This window comes from Scyliorhinus canicula, chromosome 18, assembly GCF_902713615.1.
Source record: "Scyliorhinus canicula chromosome 18, sScyCan1.1, whole genome shotgun sequence".
NCBI classification, from domain to species: domain Eukaryota; kingdom Metazoa; phylum Chordata; class Chondrichthyes; order Carcharhiniformes; family Scyliorhinidae; genus Scyliorhinus; species Scyliorhinus canicula.
The window spans coordinates 63,655,055-63,678,498 of record NC_052163.1 but is presented as its reverse complement, the minus strand read 5'-3'; the positions used below and the strand labels follow the sequence as shown (position 1 = coordinate 63,678,498).

General features: G+C 47.8%; 1 protein-coding gene across 2 annotated transcripts in view; it reads right to left on the bottom strand.

Moving 5' to 3' along the window:
• Positions 1–23,444, bottom strand: part of LOC119952964 (caskin-2-like) — a 320,000-nt gene that overhangs the window by 2,811 nt on the left and 293,745 nt on the right. For both annotated transcript variants that reach the window (XM_038776607.1, XM_038776608.1), the window contains 6 exons: positions 19,574–19,668; positions 12,407–12,517; positions 10,310–10,411; positions 7,385–7,523; positions 4,362–6,698; positions 2,471–2,831 (listed from right to left, as the gene is read on the bottom strand). In XM_038776607.1, coding sequence (XP_038632535.1) covers positions 2,471–2,831; positions 4,362–6,698; positions 7,385–7,523; positions 10,310–10,411; positions 12,407–12,517; positions 19,574–19,668 — 3,145 coding nt within the window. The remainder of the gene's footprint in view (positions 1–2,470; positions 2,832–4,361; positions 6,699–7,384; positions 7,524–10,309; positions 10,412–12,406; positions 12,518–19,573; positions 19,669–23,444) is intronic.

Genomic DNA, 23,444 nt, shown 5'->3' with positions numbered 1-23,444 from the left:
AGCTGCAACATGACCTGCCATTTTTTATACTCAATGCCCCGGCCAATGAAAGCAGGCATGCCTTTGCCTTCTTGACTACCTTCTCCACCTGTGTTGCCCCTTTCAGTAACCTGTGGACCTGTACACCTAGATCTCTCTGACTGTCAATACTCTTGAGGGTTCTACCATTCACTGTATATTCCCTACCTGCATTAGACCTTCCAAAATGCATTACCTCGCATTTTTCCGGATTAAACTCCATCTACCATCTCTCCGCCCAAGTCTCTAAACGATCTAAATCCTGCTGTATCCTCTGACAGTCCTCATAGCTATCCGCAATTCCACCAACCTTTGTGTCGTCTGCAAACTTACTAATCAGACCAGTTACATTTTCCTCCAAATCATTTATATATACTACGAACAGCAAAGGTCCCAGCACTGATCCCTGTGGTACACCACTAGTCACAGCCCTCCAATCAGAAAAGCACACTTCCATTGCTAGTCTCTGCCTTCTATGACCTAGCCAGTTCTGTATCCATCTTGCCAGCTCACCCCTGATCCCAAGTGACTTCACCTTTTGTACCAGTCTGCCATGAGGGACCTTGTCAAAGGCCTTACTGGAGTCCATATAGACAACATCCACTGCCCTACCTGCATCAATCATCTTTGTGGCCTACTCGAAAAACTCTATCAAGTTAGTGAGACACGACCTCCCCTTCACAAAACCGTGCTGCAGATAGTCAGGTGCAGTGAATGGGCAATAAGGTGGCAGATGGAGTATAACGTGGAGAAGTGTGAGGTGATTAATTTTGGCCATTAGAATAGAAAAGTAGATTTTTCTTTATAAGGCACAAAACATGTAAATGTTGATGTTCAGAAAGACTTGCGTGTACTTGTTAAAGAAACACAGAGACTTAGCATGCCAGTACAGCACGTCTTTAGGAAGGTAATTGGCATGTTTATTGCAAGGGAATTAGAATACAAGGGCAAGGAACTCTTGTTACAATTGTACAGGGCCTTGGGGAGACCACAACAGAAATACTGTGTGCCGTTTTTGTCTCAATACCTCAGGGGCTGGTTTAGCTCACTCGGCTAAATCGCTGGCTTTTAAAGCAGACCAAGCAGGCCAGCAGCACGGTTCAATTTCCGTACCAGCCTCCCCGGACAGGCGCCGGAATGTAGCGACTAGGGGCTTTTCACAGTAACTTCATTGAAGCCTACTCGTGACAATAAGTGATTTTCATTCATTTCATTTTCATTTTCGGAAGGATAGACTTGCCTTCGAGGCAGTACAGTGAAGGTCCACTAGATTGGTTCCTGGGATGAGAGGGTTGTCCTACATATGATGAGATGCTGTGGAAATTGGGCCTATCCTCTCTGGTGTTTAGAAGAACAAGAGGTAATCTTATTAAAACATCCTGGATTCTGAAGGAGCTTGACAGGATTTACTCTGAGAGGTTGATTCCCCTCACCGGGTAATCTAGAACCTGGGGGCACAGTCTCAGGATAAGGGATTAATCATTTAGGCCTGATTTAAAGAAGCATTTCTTGACTCAGAGAGTTGTGAATCCTTAAAATAAACTAGCTAATAGGGTTCTGGATGCTCCATCATTGAATATATTCGAGACAGAGACTGATAGACTTCTAATTTATCAGGGATGTGGGAAGTAGGTGAGAATGTGAAGTTGAGACGGAAGATAAGACATGATGGGACTGCATAGGAGCAGGCTCGTGGGGCCGAATGGTCCACTCCCGCTCCTATCCCTTAGGCTATTATGAAACATGTTGGAAATATACAGAGGGCCAATCAGCATCTGGAAAGGTTACAGTCTTCCAGGTGTGTGACATTTAGCGTGATCAGAGTCTGAAAGGCAAACGGGAATCTCTGTAGGCTGGAAGAGAGAACGTAAGGGAGACGTAGGTAAAATGTTTCACTTGATAAATACGAGATAGTTCATGGAAAATATGAGAAGGAATTCAGGAGAAACCCTCTTGATCCAGAGAGTGTTGAGAAGGTGGAACTTGCTACCATGAGAGGTGGTTGAGGTGAATAACACAGGTGACCTTAGGGTGAAGTTTGAAAAATGCAAGTAGGAGCAATGGCTGGAAGGATACACAGTTAGGGTGAGATGAAGAGGGATAAGAGAATGGCTCGTGTGGAATACCAGCACAGAGCAGTTGGGCCGAATGGCCTGATTCCATGCTGCCCATTTTTATGTAATTCTCTGTCACCTAGCCCCCATCTGTCGCCTTCTCCTTTGTGCTGACTTCTCGTCTCTTTCGTTTCACCCTCTGTACAAATTTTTGTCCTTCTTTCCGTGTAAAGGAGTTTGCAGTCATTCAGCACATTAACTACCTTCCTTGTGATTAGCTTATTTATCAATATGCTCCCTCTTTACACTTTCTAATATCGGTATAGATGACTTGTCCAGTAACCTACCCACTACACTAGCAGGTGGCGAGGCAGGGTTTGCTGCTAATGGTCACTTACACATCATTGCCATTGTCCTCTTGGGTCAGTTTCTGCTCCACCGCGTGAAGAGCCGCCTCCAGCGAGGTGCTAGTTTGTTCCAGTCGTTGATGAGCCAGTACTGTCTGCGGGGCCTCCACCCCAGGCTTTGCGAGCGATCCTCCCGTCAGCCCTGCTTTCCCAGCAACCCGGCCTATGGGCACAGAGGTGTGCGCAGACCCTAGTTCCTGCAGAGGGCATGGGGATCCTGCCACTGTGACAGCCAGGCTGCCGCCCACAGGAGGTCTGCTTGCTTTGGGACTGGCAAACGGCAGTCCTCGTGCCAGTGTGGACTTCGGGGAGGTGGACGGTGTGGAGAAGGCAGGCTGATTTTGGCAGAATTCTAAAAAGAAAGGGCAGAATAAAGTAACAACTTACTTTTCAAAATCAAAGTTTTAGGAACAGTTTAAGAACGCATCTTTTGCTGAACTCCCACACAGAAGATGGAAGTACCATTAGAGAGTTGGGCAGAGAAATGGCAGATGGAGTTCAATCCAGGCAAATGCGAGTTGATGCATTTTGGATGATCTAATTCAAGAGCGGACTATATGGTCAATGGAAGAGTCCTGGGGAAAAATGATGTACAGAGAGATCTGGGAGTTCAGGTACATTGTACCCTGAAGGTGGCAACGCAGGTCGATAGAGTGGTCAAGAAGGCATACAGCATGCTTGCCTTCATCGGACGGGGTATTGAGTACAAGAGTCGGCAGGTCATGTTACAGTTGTATAGGACTTTGGTTAGGTCACATTTGGAATACTGCGTGCAGTTCTGGTCACCACATTACCAGAAGGATGTGGATACTTTAGAGAGGGTGCAGAGGAGGTTCACCAGGATGTTGCCTGGTATGGAGGGTGCTAGCTCTGAAGAAAGGTTGAGTAGATTAGGACTGCTTTCATTGGAAAGACGGAGGTTGAGGGGAGACCTGATTGAGGTCTACAAAATTATGAGAAGTATGGACAGGGTGGATAGCAACAAGCTTTTTCCAAGAGTGGGGGTGTCAGTTACAAGGGGTCACAATTTCAAGATGAGAGGGGAAAAGTTTAAGGGAGATGTGCGTGGGAAGTTTTTTACGTAGAGGGTGGTGGGTGCCTGGAATGCTTTGCCAGCGGAGGTGGTAGAGGCGGGTGCGATAGCATCATTTAAGATGCATCTAGACAGATATGAACGGGCGGGAAAAGAGGGAAGTAGATCCTTGGAAAATAGGAGACAGGTTTAGATAAAGGATCTGGATTGGCGCAGGCTGGGAGGGCCGAAGGGCCTGTTCCTGTCCTGTAATTTTTTTTGTTCTTTGTTTTTATGGTCATTTTGCTCATGCAGATAAAAGTAGTCACCGATTTGCACACAGTAAGATCACTGTTATATGGATGATGGTTAAGGGCCCCCAGGCCCACTCTTCCTCAAAGTAGTGCTGAGGGATCTTTTGCATACACCTGAGAGGGCAGAGAGGATTTAACGTTTAGGGCTGGGTTTAACGCTCCTCTGACAGTGTGACACTCCCTCAGTACTGCACTGCAGTGTCTGCTGAAGTTCCCAAGTCTCTAGAGCAGGAATTGAGGTGGTTTTCATGTCAGAGTTCTGCTGGCTATTCAACTGTGGAAGGCTCAGCCTAACTGCCTCTAGCCAACATGCACAGATACGAGGTTTGGCCAACCAGCGTGGCACTGAGGCTAATGGTTTTGCTCCAATTGAGGTTCAGCTGATTGTGGTCTCAGTCATGGGGCCTTTGGGTCTGCAATGACTTAGCACCGCAGAAGCTCCTTGTCCACTGTGTCACTGGGGATGGGTGTTCATTCCATCAATCTAGGCTGGAGTTGTATTAAAGGTGCAAAGATTACCCCACTCCCCACATTAGACATTCTGTGATCATGTTACCTGTGGCTGGTCCCCTGGTCAGAGATGGCCTGGTGGAGATGGGCACTGATCCGGTCTGTTTGGGTGTCTGTTGGAGATAGGCAAGAGCTGGTTTGGGGGAGAGAGGAGGTTTCAGAGTCTTTTTAGTCCCTTTCTCTAAAGACTGGAGACTCCTCTCAATCTCAGCAATCCTAAATTCGACGCAGGCATCGTCATCCATGTCACTTTTCACGCGGGGGCCCACCTGAGGCCTGGAGTCCACAACATGCACAGCCTGAGCCTCTGCGTAGCGAGGTCCCTGCATCAGAACATGTTGCTGTGGGGTGCCGACTGAAGTTTGCAATAGCTCTTTCTCTCTGGTCTTTGGTCTTCGTTTGACAGTGTCAGATTCTGTCAGGTTAAATTCAGGGGGTTCTAGTAGGTTGGGAGTTGGGCCTGTCACTGCAATCCTTCCATCACTCAGTTGCAAGTCGTGGCCCTTTATTTCCTCACCACCCTCTCCAGATAGCCCGGTTACTTCGTTGGTATCTGCAGAGCCACTGGCTATCTCCGTAGAGTTCACATTGACATCCCCTCTGAGCACACTGTTTGGTTTTGGCCTTTGCTTTATGGTTAAAATCCCCTCCTCAGCAAAAGGGATACACTCACTGGAGCTATTCTGAGAGGTCGAAGAGGCTTCGAGATCTCCCGTGCCAACTTTGGCCTCATCCTCAGCATCAGACTTTGCCTCTTCCCCATCAGGTCTGAAAGCTTCAGTCACTGCGGCCGTCTCCAGGCTGACTCCCGGCTCGCTGAATGTCCGTCGTCTGTTAGCGGAGTCTCTCGCTTTTTCTGGCTGTCTAGCCACTGCCTTGGCTGGCACGGAGCTAGCTCCACAATGATCAAGATTCTTGGGAACAGTTTCCTGGTTCTCCCTCTTCACGTCAGGAGTCTCCCTCTTCTCGATCCTGGAAGGTTTCAATAAGGCCACAGGTTTGGCCTGGCCTCCAGGGTTGCTGGACATCTCCAACCTGGCAGCAATGCTCCTCACGCTTCCAGTCTCATTGCTTGCCATCCCTTCACTGAGTTCCTGTTGCATGGGCAGCCCATCTACCAGGTCAGGTGCATTCTGGGGGATAGTGGCTGAGTCGGAGGCTGGCTCTTGCTCAGTCTCCTGCCCCTGGCAGTTGGACACGGAGCTCAGGCGCTTGGGCGGAGGGGGTGGGGGTCCTTTCCTCTTCCCCCGGATGGCAAATGACTGGCTGCGGTTGACATTTTTGTCCACCGGCCACTGACCCTTGGAGGCCTGGTTGCGCCCTGGGCGCCGGGTAAGGGTGGCGTATGAGCAGATGGCTCCAGTGCCCGTGTCTTCCTCCTCCGGCTCACCGTCTGACATGGCGTAGCGGTTCAGGCTGTGCGACCTCTTCTTTGGCCTGAAAATGTCTCCGTTCAGCTCCTTGCCCAGCACCGGACAGCGGATAATTGGCACAGCATTTGCCAGTACCACAGGGTTGAGGCGCGGTCCATCCTCTGGCACCCCGCCATTGGCGATGCTGCAATGTGAGTGGATGTAGATAAAGCCCTGGTTCCCTGGCACGGGGGACATGGACTTTGAGCTTTGCTGCTTGGAGGGTTCCAATGTTGAGCGGAAGGGTTTGCCATTGACAGGCAGCTGTGGGTACACAAAGGCTTGGACTGTCTTCCCTTTACTTGGAGTATGAGGCGGAGTGAAGTTTGGTGATTGAGGAAGTGGATATTGAGAAGGCAGTGTCTTCATTGGGTTAGGCACAGGCCTTTGGTAATGGTCTCGCCCGTCAGGCACATTTCTCTCCTTACTCGGACTGCCTCCAATGCTGTGCCCCAAACCATTTGCATTTTCCTGGATCGGCTCAACAATATGAACCAGTGCTGCATCCCTCAAGTGAGGAAACAAGGTGGTCCTGCCACTGCTCCCACTACTGCTGCTCCCATCTCCGCTGCCAAGGCTTTCCTGGGACTTGCTGTCTGTCTTGGTCTTCCCGAGCACATTCTCCTGGGAGTGGCCAGATCCTCTGGATCGGATGCCAATGCTCTCCTGACTCCGGGAGATGGCCCCGACCTGCTTCATCACAAGGTTTTCCTGGCAATTGTAGAAAGGGTTGGACATGGCAGATTGCAGCTCGTGGCTCAACTCGCTGTCCTGGAAGGTCAGCATCTTTGGCGTTTGAGGAGACTGGCATTCTCCATTCTCACCTTGCGAGGGCTCGATGGTGACAATCTCCAGCGCGTTGGGAGCCTTGCGCCTGAGTGTCGCGGTTTTAGCCTCCACCTCTGCCTGATTTAACGCCTTCTGCACATCCAAAAGCTTCTTCACGGCAATCATCATCTTCTTCTGATGTCCTACAAGAAAACAAACTGGTCACTCAGAGAAAAAGACTGAAAGCCCAATTTTCTTCCCCGCCCTTCCTGAAGTTACTGATAAAATAAAAAACAGGGGTACAGCCCCCCACAGACCCCAGTCACTCTGAGGGACCTCACCCAGGTGATCATTACATATAGAATTCTTATAGAATTTACAGTGCAGAAGGAGGCCATTCGGCCCATCGAGTCTGCACAGGCCCTTACAAAGAGCACCCCACTCAAGCCCACATATATACCCTTCCACCTAACCCGCACATCTTAGATGTGCACCTAACCCGCACATCTTTGAACTGTGGGAGGAAACTGGAGCACCCGGCGGAAACCCACGCAGACACGGGGAGAACGTAGAGACTCCGCACAGACAGTGACCCAGCCAGGAATCGAACCTGGGACCCGAGAGCTGTGAAGCAACTGTGTTAACCACTATGCTACCGTGCTGCCCTATGTCAGTGGCGACTGAGAGAGCATGGGCAGTATCAGGTGTGATCCTCATCCTGTGCACTCTGCAGGAGGAAACATACCAGGTTTTACCCTGTCTTGGCCCACGGAGTGGGCACCAAGAGCATTAGTGCGATCCAACAGCTCTCTCAAATGGAGGTTGACAGGCTGCACAGGCCAAGGATCAAAAAACTGAGCGTAGACATCACAGAGGCAGTCACTCTTACCCAATTGTGTGATCCCAATTTCTTGCAGGTCCTCCCAGGTGATCTCGCTTACGAAGTTAATGCTGTCGTACCCATTGTCCACTAGTTTCTTGTGGTACTGAGGCAAACCGATGACACTGAGCCACTCGAACAGATCTACCTGCGAAACACAGTCAGTAAAATTCAGCACAAAAGACTTCAAAGTGCTTCCTGGCTTTTTGTATGTTGGGCTGCGTGTAAAGCTCCCACCCACTCCTGCCCACTGTTGCCTCCTCCTTCAGGGCTACAGCGACTCGGTACCCTTTGCCATTCTTTACGACTGAGCCCATTCGGCAACAGGCTGATCGGCTACCAGGTTCATCACAGCTGGGTCAAAGCTTAACCCTCACCCCCTTTGTGGACTTTCCAGCAGGGGTCACTGGGTATTGATCCGGACGCATGTACCCATTCCTCATTTGCTCCCGCACAGCCCATTTGCAGAATATCCCAGCACCTTCCATTGGCAGATAACAACTTGTTACATGGATTGGGTTTGTGCAACCTCAAAGGCATGCCCCAGTGGACATTAAATACTGAACTAAGAATGAAGAAATAGGAGCCAGGAGTAGGCCACTTGGCCCTTTGAGCCTGTTTCACTACCCAATATGATCACGGCTGATCCGATTGTGGCTTGAAGTCCACTTTACTGCCAGCCTCCCCATAACTCTGGACTTTATCATTCAAAGATCATTCAAACTCAGTCTTGACCATATTCAGGGAGCCAGCCTGCACTACTCTCTGGAGTAGGGAATTCCAAAGATTAACAACCCCCCCCCCCCCCCGCCCCCATCTCCATTTTAAACGGGAGACTCTTTATTCTGAAAATGTACTTTTGTTTAAATTCCCTCACCAGAGAAAGCATCTTTTCTGCATCTATCCCATCAAATCCCCTCAGAATCTTACACCTATCAATAAGGTCACCTCCTGTTCTTCTGAACTCCAATGAGTACAGGCCCGATCCTTGGTGCTTCTTTCTCAGACAACCCCTACATCCAACAAATCAGCCCAGTGAACCTTTTCTGAATTGTTTTCCAGCTGCCGCTCTCTTGGCTGTCCTCTGTAAACAGGCACAACCAGTAGGTTAAGTCTGGATCTTGCTACTTCGCTCTACACTGCAACATGAGGGAAAGGCTCTGCCTTAGATTGAGAGGACTGTAAGACCTGATTAAATGCTTCTTGACAGAATGCACTGGGACTCTTGGTAATGCAGTAGTTAGACACCACCCTTTCACACTCTTGGACATTGGCTCAAATTAATTCAGGAAAGCAAGGTAAAGGGGCTGGTTTAGCACAGTGGGCTAAATAGCTGGCTTGTAAAGCAGTCCAAGGCCAGCAGGATGGTTCGATTCCCGTACCAGCCTCCCCGAACAGGTGCCAGAATGTGGCGATTAGGGGCTTTTCACAGTAACTTCATTTGAAGCCTACTTGAGACAATAAGTGATTTTCATTTTCATTTCATTTCAAAGGAGATGTAGCCGAGTTCTTGGGAGGTATTAATCCACTGGTGTAAATAAAATAGTTTTTAGTTTGGCTGCAATTGGCGATTTCACTCAGATAGCACAGAGTAAATTCTTAATTGAGTGCAATGGGCAGTGACCCTGTGAGGTGAGGGTACTCTGCAATAAACTCATAAATCAACAGCAAATACACTTCAAAAGGTACCTGTTAGAACCTGAAGAGCTTCAAGATATTCTGAGGAATGTGATACCATGTTCAAAAAAAATATTATTATTATTTTCTGCTGCACTTGATGTGAGACAGTGTAGAGGGAGCTTTACTCTGCATCTAACCCCATGCTGTACCTGTCCCGGGAGTGTTTGATGGGGACAGTGTAGAGGGAGCTTTACTCTGCATTTAACCCCGTGCTGTACCTGTCCTGGGAGTATTTCACAGAATTTACAGTGCAGAAGGAGGCCATTTGGCCCATCGAGTCTGCACCGGCTCCTGGAAAGAGCACCCTGCCCAAGGTTAACACCGCCACCCTATCCCCATAACCCAGTTACCCCACCTAACACTAAGGGCAATTTTGGACATTAAGGGCAATTTATCATGTCCAATCCACCTAACTTGCACATCTTTGGACTGTGGGAGGAAACCGGAGCACCCGGAGGAAACCCACGCACACACGGGGAAGATGTGCAGACTCCGCACATATAGTGTCCCAAGCCGGAATCGAACCTGGGACCCTGGAGCTGTGAAGCGATTGTGCTATCCACAATGCTACCGTGCTGGGTATTTGATGGGGATGGTGTAGAGGGAGCTTTATTCTGTATCTAAAACCGTGCTGTGCCTGTGTTTGGAGCACACACTGGGAGTCACGGTGGGCAACATGTTCATTTGCCAGCACTAACCTCCATTACTTACAAAAACAAAATTGTGAAATGAATTTCAGCCAATCACGTTGGACATTTCTCACTTGTGACGTAGATAATACAGCTAGTCTCTCTGAAGTAACTGACTATAAAAATGTAAAAACATTGGGCTGGATTCTCTGCCGGTGGGATGCTCCATTTTGCCGGCAGCCAGGGGGTTTCCCGACGGCGTGGGGCTGCTCCACAATGGGAAACCTCATTGACCGGCCGGCGTAACGGAGCACCCGTCGGCGGGGTGAAACAGAAATGTGGCGTGGCAGGGCGGAGAATCCAGCCCAGGGTATTGAAGATCCTATTAGCTGCAAGGGGCAGTTAGATATCATCCTTTCTGGGGATAGGAATGGGAGTTACGCCCTGGTATTGAATACTGAAGCAGTGTGGCTGAGGGAGGTGTTCCTGGTTGCAGGAGGTACTCACATTTTAGACAGTGGAACTACCAGATCCCTTTATCAATTAATAAAAGCAGCAAACCAACATAATGCAAACTGCCCTGGGAAAGAGCAGGATCGGATCCTGGAACATGCGGATTACCTACCGGTTTGTAGTCAGGAAGCCATTCTGGAATGCTCAGTTTGCCAATTTCAGTCGAAATCTTCTTTCTGTGCCCGGGCTTTGTCACTCCGATTGCTGTCAGATCCTGTACACAGAATCACGTCAGTTGTTAGTATTGGGTAGAGCAGAGGCTAGAATCCAGCCGGGATAGTTGTTTTGTTCCCTGTTGTTTTGTGCATACGCGGGGCTACATTCCCACAGTTCCGAATACCTAGTGGGATTCCTCCCTATCAGACTAGGATGATGCCTAGCATTTGGAGACACCACACTAACCCTGTCGCAATGTAAGCCTGAGGGGTCTAGCCGTTCCCTCTCCTAGTTCCAGCCTTCAACCTCTGCCTCTCTTCCTGTCTATAACCCCATTTTCTCACCTTTGTCACTCTTACAATGACTGTCGATCCTTAAACCTATCCTATTCATAGAATCATAGAATTTACAGTGCAGAAGGAGGCTATTCAACGCATCGAGTCTACACGGACCCTATTTAAGCCCATGCCTCCCCTCTATCCCAGTAACCCCACCTAACCTTTTTTGGATACTAAGGGCAATTTAGCATGGCCAGCCCACCTAACCTGCACATCTTTGGACTGTGGGAGGAAACCGGAGCACCTGGAGGAAACCCACGCAGACAGGAGGGGAATGCGCAGACTCCACACAAGAGTCACCCGAGGCCGGAATTGAACCAGGGACCCCGGAGCTGTGAGGCAGCAGTGCTAACCACTGTGCCACCCTATTATTATAATTCTTCCGCCTAAAGTACACATCAGCTGTGTGATCGCACCTGGACGTATTGTGGGTATTCATATAGAGGCTCTAGAAAAGATACAAAACATATCAACATGTGACACCAGAACTGCGAGATGATAGATATCAGGAAATATCTAACAGATTGAGGCCCTTTGAGGGGCGACATGGTAGATAATGAAAGGGTTCTATGAGGCAGATGTAGAGAAGATGGTTGAGTGGGTAGAAATTAAGAACCATAAATATAAGATAGCTACCAACAAATCCAAGAGGGAATTCGGAAGAAACTTTGTTACCCAGCAAGTGATTTTTTTTTCATTCATGGGACATGGGCATTGCAGGTGGTGCCAGCATTTATTGCCCATTCCTCTCAACGGCAGTTAAGAGTCAACCAAATTGCTGTAGTTCTGGAGTTAGCTGTAGGCCAGGTCGGGTAAGGATGACAGATTTCCTTCCCGAAAGGACATGAATGAACCAGATGGGTTTTTATGACAGTCGACAATGGTTATATGGTTATCATTAGACTTTGAATTCCAGATTGCTATTGACTTCAAATTTCACCATCTGCAGTGGCGGGATTTGAACCTGGGACCCCAGAGCATTACTCTGGGTCTCTGGTTTACTAGTCCAGTGGCAATACCACTACGCCACCGCCTCCCCGTGGTGAGAGCATGGAAATTATTGCTGCAGGGAGTAGATGAGATAAAGAACAAAGATGCTTGCAAATGAAAATGAAACAAACAGCAGAAGTGAAAGGAATAGAAGGATATGTTGATGGAGTTTGATGAATTAGGACGGGAGGAAGCTTGTGTGGAACATAAGCACCAGCAAGGTCCTACGAGGCTGAAAGGTACGTTCCCTGCGATTCTATGTAAATCTCGATCCAACGTACTTTTCAGCTTACATCTTTACGATGTCGCAGTGTCTCCTACTCCACCTCATTCTCTTTCAGGGACTCCTCACCTCTCCCAATCCATCCTCCTCCCTCCTTCAGCTTTATTAAAAATCTAAATCCGATACCATTCAGCCTCGACTTTCCATCATCACCTTCGTAGCATTCAGAAGGAGAAGTGGATAAGGATTCCAAAAGGAAATCAGGGAAAAGCAAGGGAGTGGGAATGAATGAGCCAGCCACAGGCCTGACGGGCTGAATGGTCTCCTCCTGCTGCCGCACTGTTCTATTCTCTCTTCGGTTGAACCTTGCCACGGCCAGGGAACTGGGGCTTTGATGCTCCTCAGTGCAAAGGGAACAAAATACGTGAGCAGGCACGGCTGGGTGAACCTCTATGAGCCCCGGCAAGCAGCGAGCAGCAGCGAAGCACTGTTTAGTACTTACCTCAGGGGTCATTCGGCTAATGGTGGGCACATCGTAACTAGCGTTGATGAAGTTGGCTGTATAATGTTGAAGCTGGAATTCACTCAGCCAGTTAAAAATAGCTTCAGCATCCTGCAGGGACAGTGAGTAAGAACAAGGTTACCACAAGTGACAGAGTCGCAACGACATCTGTAGAAATATACACTGGTATCACGCTGTAGAGTTCAATTGACAAGACTGCAAGGAAACAGCTGAAGTTTAATTTTAAAACAAATCTTCCTTCCCTGACTCACAAGACTCAACAGTAGAACCAGATGAAACTGCTTTCCACAAAGGATTCACAGTTTGAGGAAAATTTTCCAAGTGGGGGTTGGGAATGAGGTGTCTTGCCCTTGTTGGGGAGTAATGAGAAATGGCGGGGGAGTGGGGGAGGGAAGTGCCTGGCTTATATATCAGCTTATGATATGGGCTGCTGGTTGGTTGGGAGCACACCATGGCGAGTTAGTTGGTGCTAGCCACAGCATCGACTGCGGCTTTAAGGCTGGTCTCCTAGTCCCTGGGCCAGGCAGAGAAAGAGCACTCGTGATATTTGAGAGTTGTCACTCTGTGAGAGGTGATACAAGAGTGTGGATTTGTGAGGATAAGATGGAGCCTGACTCTGATACCTTCACATGAGAATAGCTTTCTGACAGCCATCGTTCCGGTGTGCGCACAGGGAACAGTTCCTTGAGAGAGTTATGGGAAGTGCTGTGGACTTAAACCCCAGCAAGAGTGAGAGTCATTGGGAACAGATTGGGTTCATGTCTTGTCAATTACATTGTCATGGTCAAGAGAAACAGGTGATGGGTATTAATTGTCGATCAGCACAGATTAATAGGGATCATCCGTTGCGGAAGGGGGTGGGAAGAGAGGAGGACCTCCTCATATGCCTGCCTCCTGGGCTAGGCCATGTTGGCCATCAACATGTTCAGGGAGGTGGCAGTCAAGGGCCTCATCCAGCCAGACTGTCTGCCCCTCTACCACGGCTACATTCATGGCCGGGTGGCCTTGGGGAAGGAGTGTCCACTGGCACGCTTCAGGTCTTACATGATCAATGGGCTCCGCAGGGGTTGGGGCGCATCATCACCTCTGGGAATGACATTTTGGTTTAATTAGTTAAGTTTCTTTTGACATTTAGTTTTAGTTACAGTGTCCCACCAGGGCTGCCACCCCTTCTCATTATTTATTTAATTGATTGATCTTTTTGTTTTGGTTTCATTATTACTTCAGTTGTACAGGGCATTGGTGAGACCAAATCTGGAGTATTGTGTACTGTATTGGTCTCCTTATTTAAGGAAGGATGTAAATGTGTTGGCAGCAGTTCAGAAAAGGCTATCTTATGAGGAAAGGTTGGAGCGGTTAGGTCTGTATCTACTACGGCACAGATGCAATGGGCTGAAGGGTCTTTCCAGTGCTGTAGACCTCTATGACTCTAGAGTTTAGAAGTATGCTAAATTGCCCCTTAATCTGCCTGTGTGTGAGTGCGAGTGTGGCTATGTTTGATGTAGTGTAATGCCCCGCAAGCTATCAGCTCCTGCCGACTGACTAGAGACCTATTCCAGTAATAAATCACGACAGAAAAAGATAAAAGTCTGACCTATGTATTGTCGGGCTGTGGAAAGGTGGAGGGAGAGAGAGCGTTTCGAAGATTAAGAGGCGACTTGATTGAAACATATAAGATCCTCAGAGGTATTGACAGGGTGGATATGAAAGGATCTTTCCTCTTGGGGGAGATTCTAGAACTAGGGGGGGGTCACTGTTTAAAAATAAGGGATCACCCATTAAAGGCAGATATTTTATTTCTGGCAGTGGGTCGTGAGTCTCTGGAACTCTCTTCCCAAAAGGCAGTGGACGCAGAAACTTTGCATATTTAAAGCAGAGTTGGATAGATTCTTGATTAACAAGAAGGTGAAAGGTTATCTGGAGTTGGCAGGAATGTGGGGTTGAGATTACGATCAGATCAGCCATGATGGTACTGAATGGTGGAGCAGGGTCGGAGGTCGAGTGGCCTACGCCTGCTCCTAGTTTGCATGTAAAAGAGTATAAGTAGGGGATAGTTGGGACACTGGTTTGTGTGGGAGAAAAGCTGTGAAACAGAATGAGCCAAAAAACTCTCTCAATAAAGTAAAGCTCTGTGTCTTGGTTTCTGCTTCAGCAACCGGTTTGGAACCTTTTAACAAGTTGGTGAGGGATAAGTGAATTTTCCTGAATTTACATATGGGATTCAGAATGGCAGTTGCTTGTGGAGAGGCCTCAATAATCTGGATATTTTCGTTCGGACTTTCCCTGCAGTTTCTTTTGAAGTCTACTCACATGATGTACTATCTACCAATAGATGGCCCACAGAATAAAGGTCCCTGTTTGGATATCACCTGTTTCTTTAAGTCCTGTAAGACTCAAACATTTATTCAAAAAATCCAATGGTGGGGCAGCACGGTGGCACAGTGGTTAGCACTGCTGCCTCACAGCACCGTGGTGCCAGGTTCGATCCCGGCTCTGGGTCACTGTCCGTGTGAAGTTTGCATGTTCTCCCCGTGTTTGCGTGGGTTTCACTGCCACAACCCAAAGATGTGCAGGGTAGGTGGATTGGCCACACTAAAATTGCTCCTTAATTCGAAAAAATGAATTGGGTAATCTAAATTCTTTTTTAAAAATCCGCCAAACACATGGTTAAGGATGTACACAGGTAATTTTGAGCACATACCTGTAAACGTGTATATGTTTAAATGTACATCTGTATGCATGTTTGTATGTGTAAATCTATATAGAACCCCTCCATTGCAGATGGGCATTTGGCCCATCGAATCTGCACTGACCATCTGAAAGAGCACAACAGACCCATCCCCCGCCCTATCCCCATAACCCCACCCAACCATTGGGGGGGGGGGGGGATCAATTTGGGGCAATTGATCATGGCCAAGCTACCAAACCTGCATATCTTTGGACTGCCGTTGGAAACCCTCGCAGACACCGGGAGAAAGTGCAAACTCCTCACAGACCGTCACCCGAGGTCGGAATTGAACCTGGGTCCTTGGCGCTGTGAAGCAGCAGTGCTAACCACTGTGCCACCGTGGGCCATTGCATGCGTGATTGTCTAGATCAGGGGTGGGCAAACTTTTCCGTGCAAGGGCCACATTCAGAAATTCACAATTTTAAAGGGCCGCATAGTATATTAAGTAAAATAATTAATATTTTAAATAGCCAAAATAAAAGGTCTTTAAAGAAAAAAAAGCACATTTATTTGAAAAACAAAGTAACTCAGTAAGTAACAGAACAATGTCAATGAGAATGATGCATCTGACTGCAGTCATTTACCAGTTTGTTGAAATCAGGTGTCAAGTTGCTTGTGCTGATCCTTAACACTGACAGAAGCACAGCCTAGCCGAGTCAACGATAAAAACTCGCCTAGTGGGGTGGATGAGTGGGACTGCCTTATTGGTCGGTTTAGTTGGGTGTGCGACCAATAGGAGTCCAGGTTACAAACAATAAGCCTTATTATTGTTTGTAACCTGGACTCCTATTGGTCGCACACCCAACTAAAGGGTGTGCCCTTTACCAAAACGAGGGGGCTGGTTTAGCACACTGGGCTAAACAGTTGGCTTGTTCTGCAGAACAAGGCAACAACGCGGGTTCATTTCCCGTACCGGCCTCCCCGAACAGGCGCCGGAATGTGGGACTGGGTGCTTTTAACAGTAACTTCATTGAAGCCTACTTGTGACAATAAATGATTATTATTATAGGGGCCTCACGGTAGCATGGTGGTTAGCATCAATGCTTCACAGCTCCAGGGTCCCAGGTTCGATTCCCGGCTGGGTCACTGTCTGTGTGGAGTCTGCACGTCCTCCCTGTGTGTGCGTGGGTTTCCTCCGGGTGCTCCGGTTTCCTCCCACAGTCCAAAGATGTGCGGGTTAGGTGGATTGGCCATGCTAAATTGCCCGTAGTGTAAGGTTAATGGGGGGATTGTTGGGTTACGGGTATACGGGTTACGTGAGTTTAAGTAGGGTGATCATTGCTCGGCACAACATCGAGGGCCGAAGGGCCTGTTCTGTGCTGTACTGTTCTATGTAAACTGACCAATGAGACAGCCCCACTCATCCACCCCACTACGCGCGTTTTTATGCGGCCCGCCAATGAGGTGCCCGGAATCATAACCGGCATTTTTGAAAAGCCGCCGGGGAAAAGCCCCGGCTTTTTCAAAATTGCCGGTTATGATTCCGGGCACCTCATTGGCGGGCCGCATAAAAACCTTTGTCGGGCCGCATGCGGCCCGCGGGCCGTAGTTTGCCCACCCCTGGTCTAGATGTACATTGTGATTCACACAAAACTAGCGTGTTTTAATGCTCCTGGTTTCGGCACACAGGGCTGCTTTCTCTGACTGCACTTGCTCAGAAAGGCAAGATCCCCAATCTCACAGGTGTTTCAGAATCTGAGTCTTGGCCATTCCAGGCATTCCTGGAAGACCAGACCAGTGACAGATACCAGGGAAGCTCCAGTGTTCCCAGTGAAAGAAATTCTTGGCTTATCTTGTTTTACACAGGCCACAAGTGCTTACCCCAGCATTCCACAGGGTGGGGCAAGGGTCAAACCAATCAAGACAAACTTAGTCTTTAATCAGTTTGGGGCTCAGACCTCCAGCAGATTATTAAAATTGAATTGACTATGTTTAAACACCCTCTTAATAAAAACAAGATTTGTTTTTATCGTTACATGAAATTTATAACATGGAAACAGACGATTCAGATGAACAAGTTAAATGCCAGTGTTTACACTGCACACAAGCCCATTTCGTCAGGTGGACTGGCCATTCCTAATTGCCCCTTAGTGTACAAAGATTAGGTGGAGTTTCGGTAATAGAGTGGGAGACTAGGCCTGGGTGGGGTGCTCTTTCGGAGGGTCAGTGCAGATTTGATGGGCTGAATGGCCTCCTGCTGCACTGTACAGATTCTATGATCTTCAGATGACTCTTCCTTCATCCCACCTTAACCCCTCAACTTCTATTCCACTCTCCCGCAGGTATTTTTATCTACGCTTCCCCTCAAATGTATCTACGTTCTTTGTGTTAATATTCCGTGGGCTAGTAAGAGATTTCTCCTGATACCATTATGGATTTATGAGTGACTATCTTGTATTTAAGGTTTCTAAGTTTTAGAGAACAAAGAAAAGTACATCACAGGAACAAGCCCTTCGGCCCTCCAAGCCTGTGCTGAAGACTCCACGCCAGCGGAAATATCCTCTATTAGGTCCCCTCTGTCTTCTCTTTTCTGCAAGAGAACAGCCCCAGCCTGAATCAATCCTGACAGTTATAACCTCTCAGTTTTGGTATCATCTGTTTAATCTTTATTGCACCTTCTCCAGTAGAAGCCGTCCTCGGGCCTACAACACAATTAGTTCCTGAAAACCACGTCGGAAGTCAGATCTGATTTTCCAATGGGAATGTTAAACATTGGGCCTGGTTCCACCAGCAGGGTTAGGCAGCAGTTTTATTGGCAAACTGCAGCCTCTTTTCCCAGTTTCCAAGAAGAGTTTTCCGGTTTCTGCGCTCTAGCTCAGTTAGGCAGCGCGCTGCCAGCGGGCCACAGCGACCGTTCCACATGGCAACCTTCTGGCCCGGAGCTAACAACCTGGTCAGTAAAGGGAGCAAGGGGCCGGTGTTTCAGTGGGAGCTTTCACAACTTCACCGAGCTTGTTCAAAATGTATCGAAGTTCTAAATCATATTTCTAAAAATGTAAAATATAGGCTGGCACGGCGTCGTAAAGTCAGACCAATGTTGTGAACTCAAAACGGGGGTCAATTATTAAACGTTACAAATGCTGTTCATCGTACCTCAAAAGTTGTTAAGTCGAGGACTGCCTGCATGCATGTCTACATTCTTTTTGTAATATGAGACCAGAACTGTGAACAACACACTCGCAATACAAGTTTAACGCAACATTCCTGTTTTTGAATTCTATTTTTCTGGAGATCATCTCCGTGCGAACCAGGCTCACGACTTTTAATAATGTGTGTTTCCACCCATTAGATCCCCAAATCCTCTACTCTATTTTAGACTCATTTTGCGAGGGGTACATGGCCAACTTGTTTCTCCCACCAAATGTAACTCCTCACACTTAATTATAATGTAATTAATTTGCAAATTACACATTAATGTTTGTTAATATTTCCGTGTACTTCACACTGGCGGTTGCACTATCTCGACTGTCTTGACTCACAGGTGAATGGGGGGGTCTGAGGGTCGGTTTTCCAGCAGGACTGGGTTCGATCGCTGTATCAGGGATTGCGGGAAAGAGGGACTGACCTATCTCAATGCCACATGGTTAGCCCTTTATAATAGTGTTATTGTGTGCCCATGTGTGCAGCAAGCCCTGGCTCCTGCTCTCTGGCAGGATTTTGAGCCTAAACATTGGCCAGTAAATGCAAACGCAGCTGAAAGCCTGTGAGGCTCCAAGCGTTTGAGACTGAGTCGTTTGACTAATGATGGAAATTGGCAGCTGCCAAGCGCTATGTGGCACAAACCTTTGGGAGTGGAGTGAGGCAGTTTAAAAAAAATAACAATTTCTTGTGTTGGTTTTTTCCACATGCCTCCGAGCTTCTGCCAGCTTTGATTAGCCGGGACCCTGGGCACAGGAAATGGAAATAGTTTCAGCCCCTGGAGAGTCCTGGGAATGGAGGAGGAGCAGAGATTTGACATTACAATTTTACATCTCTTTTATGTCAGCCTAGAATTTGGGGATTATATACCCATTGAAACCTATCATTAATACTGATGGGCCATCAATAATAGACGAAGCAAGGTATAGAACTAAATTGTGGCTTTAATACAACTGAGATGTGTGCCTGCCTGCTGCTGATCCCTCACTGGGGGCAGGGCCACAGATCAGCCAATTATATACAAAGCCCGAGGGGCGGAGCCACAGGCGGAGCCAACAGAAGCAACAACAATAACGACAGTAAGTAACAATGGAACAAACAATAACACTGAACATATGCAGTGAGTAACAGTGGAATGTGGTTCACTACAAATACCAACTAAAACCCCTAACCATTGAAACTCACCTCTAAGGCCTAGCAAACCTCATCACTAACAATCATTAAAACTTATCACTGTTATATACAGGCAACCCTCAGTGTAGCATTACCCTTAACCTTACCTTGCCCTCCAGGAGCTGATCAGGGTGAATAAACTGTTGTGAATATCCTTGTTCTCCAGACTTATAGCTCAGGAAGTTCTGATGTTTTGGCATCCCTGTCATCAGAGTGAAATTAAATCAGTATCTGGTTGGAGCAATAATTGTGATTCTGGTTTCTGACGCCAGCCCAAGATAGCGTAATAGTATGAAAGATTCTCCATTTCCCGCTAGAGCTCCAAATGGAATGAATGCTAGTCTCAACACAGTTCCAAAGCTAAAACTGTTAATTATATGACACAAACTGCAACAATATAGGGAGTTTCACTCGGAGAGACCATAAAGTTGGTACAGAAATGAAACACAGTAGACACATTCTTCAGAGGTTCATATTAAGGTACTTTATAAATCATATTTAATCCTGTGCTGTACTAGTCCTGGGAGTGTTTGTTGGGGACAGTATAGGGGGAGCTTTACTCTGTATCTAACCCCGTGCTGTACCTGTCCTGGGAGTGTTTGTTGGGGACAGTATAGGGGGAGCTTTACTCTGTATCTAACCCCGTGCTGTACCTGTCCTGGGAGTGTTTGTTGGGGACAGTATAGGGGGAGCTTTACTCTGTATCTAACCCCGTGCTGTACCTGTCCTGGGAGTGTTTGTTGGGGACAGTATAGAGGGAGCTTTAGTCTGTATCTAACCCTGTGCTGTACCTGTCCTGGGAGTGTTTGTTAGATCAGTGCAGGGGGAGCTTTACTCTGTATCTAACCCCCTGCTGTACCTGTCCTGGGAGTGTTTGTTGGGGACAGTATAGGGGGAGCTTTACTCTGTATCTAACCCCGTGCTGTACCTGTCCTGGGAGTGTTTGTTGGGGACCGTGTAGAGTGAGCTTTAGTCTGTATCTAACCCTGTGCTGTACCTGTCCTGGGAGTGTTTGTTGGATCAGTGCAGGGGGAGCTTTACTCTGTATCTAACCCCCTGCTGTACCTGTCCTGGGAGTGTTTGTTGGGGACAGTATAGGGGGAGCTTTACTCTGTATCTAACCCCGTGCTGTACCTGTCCTGGGAGTGTTTGTTGGGGACCGTGTAGAGTGAGCTTTAGTCTGTATCTAACCCTGTGCTGTACCTGTCCTGGGAGTGTTTGATGGGACAGTATAGAGGGAGCTTTACTCTGTATCTAACCCCCTGCTGTACCTGTCCTGGGAGTGTTTGTTGGGGACAGTATAGGGGGAGCTTTACTCTGTATCTAACCCCGTGCTGTACCTGTCCTGGGAGTGTTTGTTGGGGACCGTGTAGAGTGAGCTTTACTCTGTATCTATTCCCGTGCTTTACCCATCCAGGGAATGTTTGATGGGAACAGCGTACAGGGAGCTTTACTCTGTATCTAACCATGCTGCAGTTATGCACCCTATTTCCTGACATGCATCACAGAGCTCTTCTAACATACAAACAGAGCTGCAACAAAGGTTTCAGGCAAATATTGTGTTGTACCTCAGACCAGCAGAGTCTGGCTTGTGGTCAGGGTTCTGCACCCAATGAGCTCCTGATATGGAGACACATCCCTGCCCCCATTTGCCTTCAACCTTTGGCAGGGAGGGGTATTATGGTCAGACGGTCCAGGCCACCCTTCACCAGTTCCTCTAATCAGCCGTGACCATTCCCTCTGTTATCATCAAGATCCAGAGAAGTGACAGGAATACCCCACGCATACTCACCCCTCCGTGTTAGCAACACTGTCCACCATCTCCTATCCATCATCTCTTCATTGTCTTATTAACATCATCTTCCTCTATCACCCAGAACTTGTGACTTTGCTCCAACTTGTTTATCTGCCACTTATTTAACTCGGTAACTGTTTTCTGTGACAAGGACAGAATTCCTGACGGTTGACTCAACTGATTTTGGCCCGTTGTATGATGGTGCCTGCTTATCTTCCTATTTTCACAATTCCAAGGAAGGAGGCAGACTTGGAATTCTAATCCAAGTTTTCAGAGGCTGACACACTGCAGACCACGAGCATTTTCTGTCCATTATTCAGATTTTCATCATTCGCCTCTCTTTTTGTTCACAAAAATAAGATAATTCTCGATGGAACACACAACCTCAACAGTGTTACAATCCTCTGCTCGTCACTTTCCCCAAAATGAAGCAAATGATTATTAATAGCTCAGTGTTTTCGGACAGTCCTCATTGAATGCTGCCTCATTCGAAGTTCGCAAACAAAATGTGAAGTTGTGTTTGAGGGAGAGAGAGGGAGGGGGAGGGACGCAGACCTGGACAGGTGATACCATCAGTTGTCAAAGGAATGGTTGTTCCACACTTGTTGACTCAAATGGTCTTTTATCTTTGAAACACAATCCGCAGGATTTAGAGTGATCCCGGCATCAGGAAGTCTCAACAGCACTGTACAGCTTGCTGCAGTTTAACAAGCCCTCCCCACCCCACCCCCCACCTACCCTCCCCACTCCCTTGGTTTAACACTAACAGCAGTGAAGCTTATCTAAACGGTGTTGCTCTGACGCTGTTTGTGGATCGGACACCCACTGCTGCTCACATTGAAACTGGAGAATGTCGATCTGCACCCGGTTGTAGCACATCCACTTTTTGCCGTGTCCAAAATTGAATAGGGAACGAGGCAGAAGGGATGGACGAGGAGGGAGAGGGTGAGATTGTGGGGAGCATCCTGGTCTACTTTACTGATGAGGTAAATTAGCCAAATGCTTCAAAGGCCTCAACAATTAAACAACTTCACAACACGAGGCTCCGAGAGCATGAGAAATAGATTTTCGCATGTTTTGAAATTCAGACTTCCTTGGGGTGCAATCTCAAAATGACCAGACAGCCCCATTCAAAAGCACATCTGGGCCACCCACACCAAAACATGGACCGGATTATCCGGCTTCACAGAATGGAGTCCATCCCATGTCTTTTCTCCCAATCCTTTGAGAGGCGCTTCTGTCCAATTGACTGAAAACTTTGATGACCACAAGAGTGCTGTCAAGCACGGATAAACATGTTTCTGGAGATTGCACCTCACAAATCGCCCTGCCCACTCAAACAAGCCCTGAGCTCATTTCTTAGTATCCTCCAGAGTTAAGCTCATGGCAGTGTTTGGGGGTTAATCTTTACCTCCTGAAGATTCCTGGCCAAGGAATGCCTTGATTTTAAATTTATTTTCCTGTTTTCAAATCCCTCCATGGCCTCTGTCATTTCCTCCCGCCCACAACCCTCCGAGATATCTGTGCTACTCATACTCTGGCCTCTTGAGCATCCCTGGTTTAGTTGCTCCACTATTGGGTGGCCATGTCTGATGTGTTGCTCAGCTCTGGAATGCCCTCCCTCTGCCCCTCCATCTTGTTTTCCTGTTTAAAGGCGCTCCTTAAAACCGAGCTTTGTGACCACGCTTTGGCCGTCTGGCCTAGTAGCTTCTTACGTGGCCTGGTGTCCTTTCTTTGTTTTATACTGAGCATGTGCAGCACCTTGGGGAATGTTAACGGCACTATATAAATATACATTGTTGTTGTTGAAGAGTCTGTGCCTATCCTGGAGTGTTGGCAACCTCTCCACCTACAATGTACGCTGCAGTGGGAGCGACACACACACACACACAAACAGAGACACACACACACACACACATACACACACAAACACACACCACCCCCTGTCTCCCCATCCCACACCAATTCCACAATTCTCATCCAGCTAACACTCCGCCTCGGTAATGATGTCCACATCTTGTGAATTGACTTAAGAGACAAGATAAAAGGGAAACGTCGCAGTGAATTCAGTTCGCAAAGTTTGGGGGAGGGGGTGGGGGGGGGAGAGAGAGAGAGAGAGAGAGAGAGAGAGAGTGAGAGAGAGAGAGAGAGAGAGAGAGAGAGAAAAGAACAATATGAAAAAT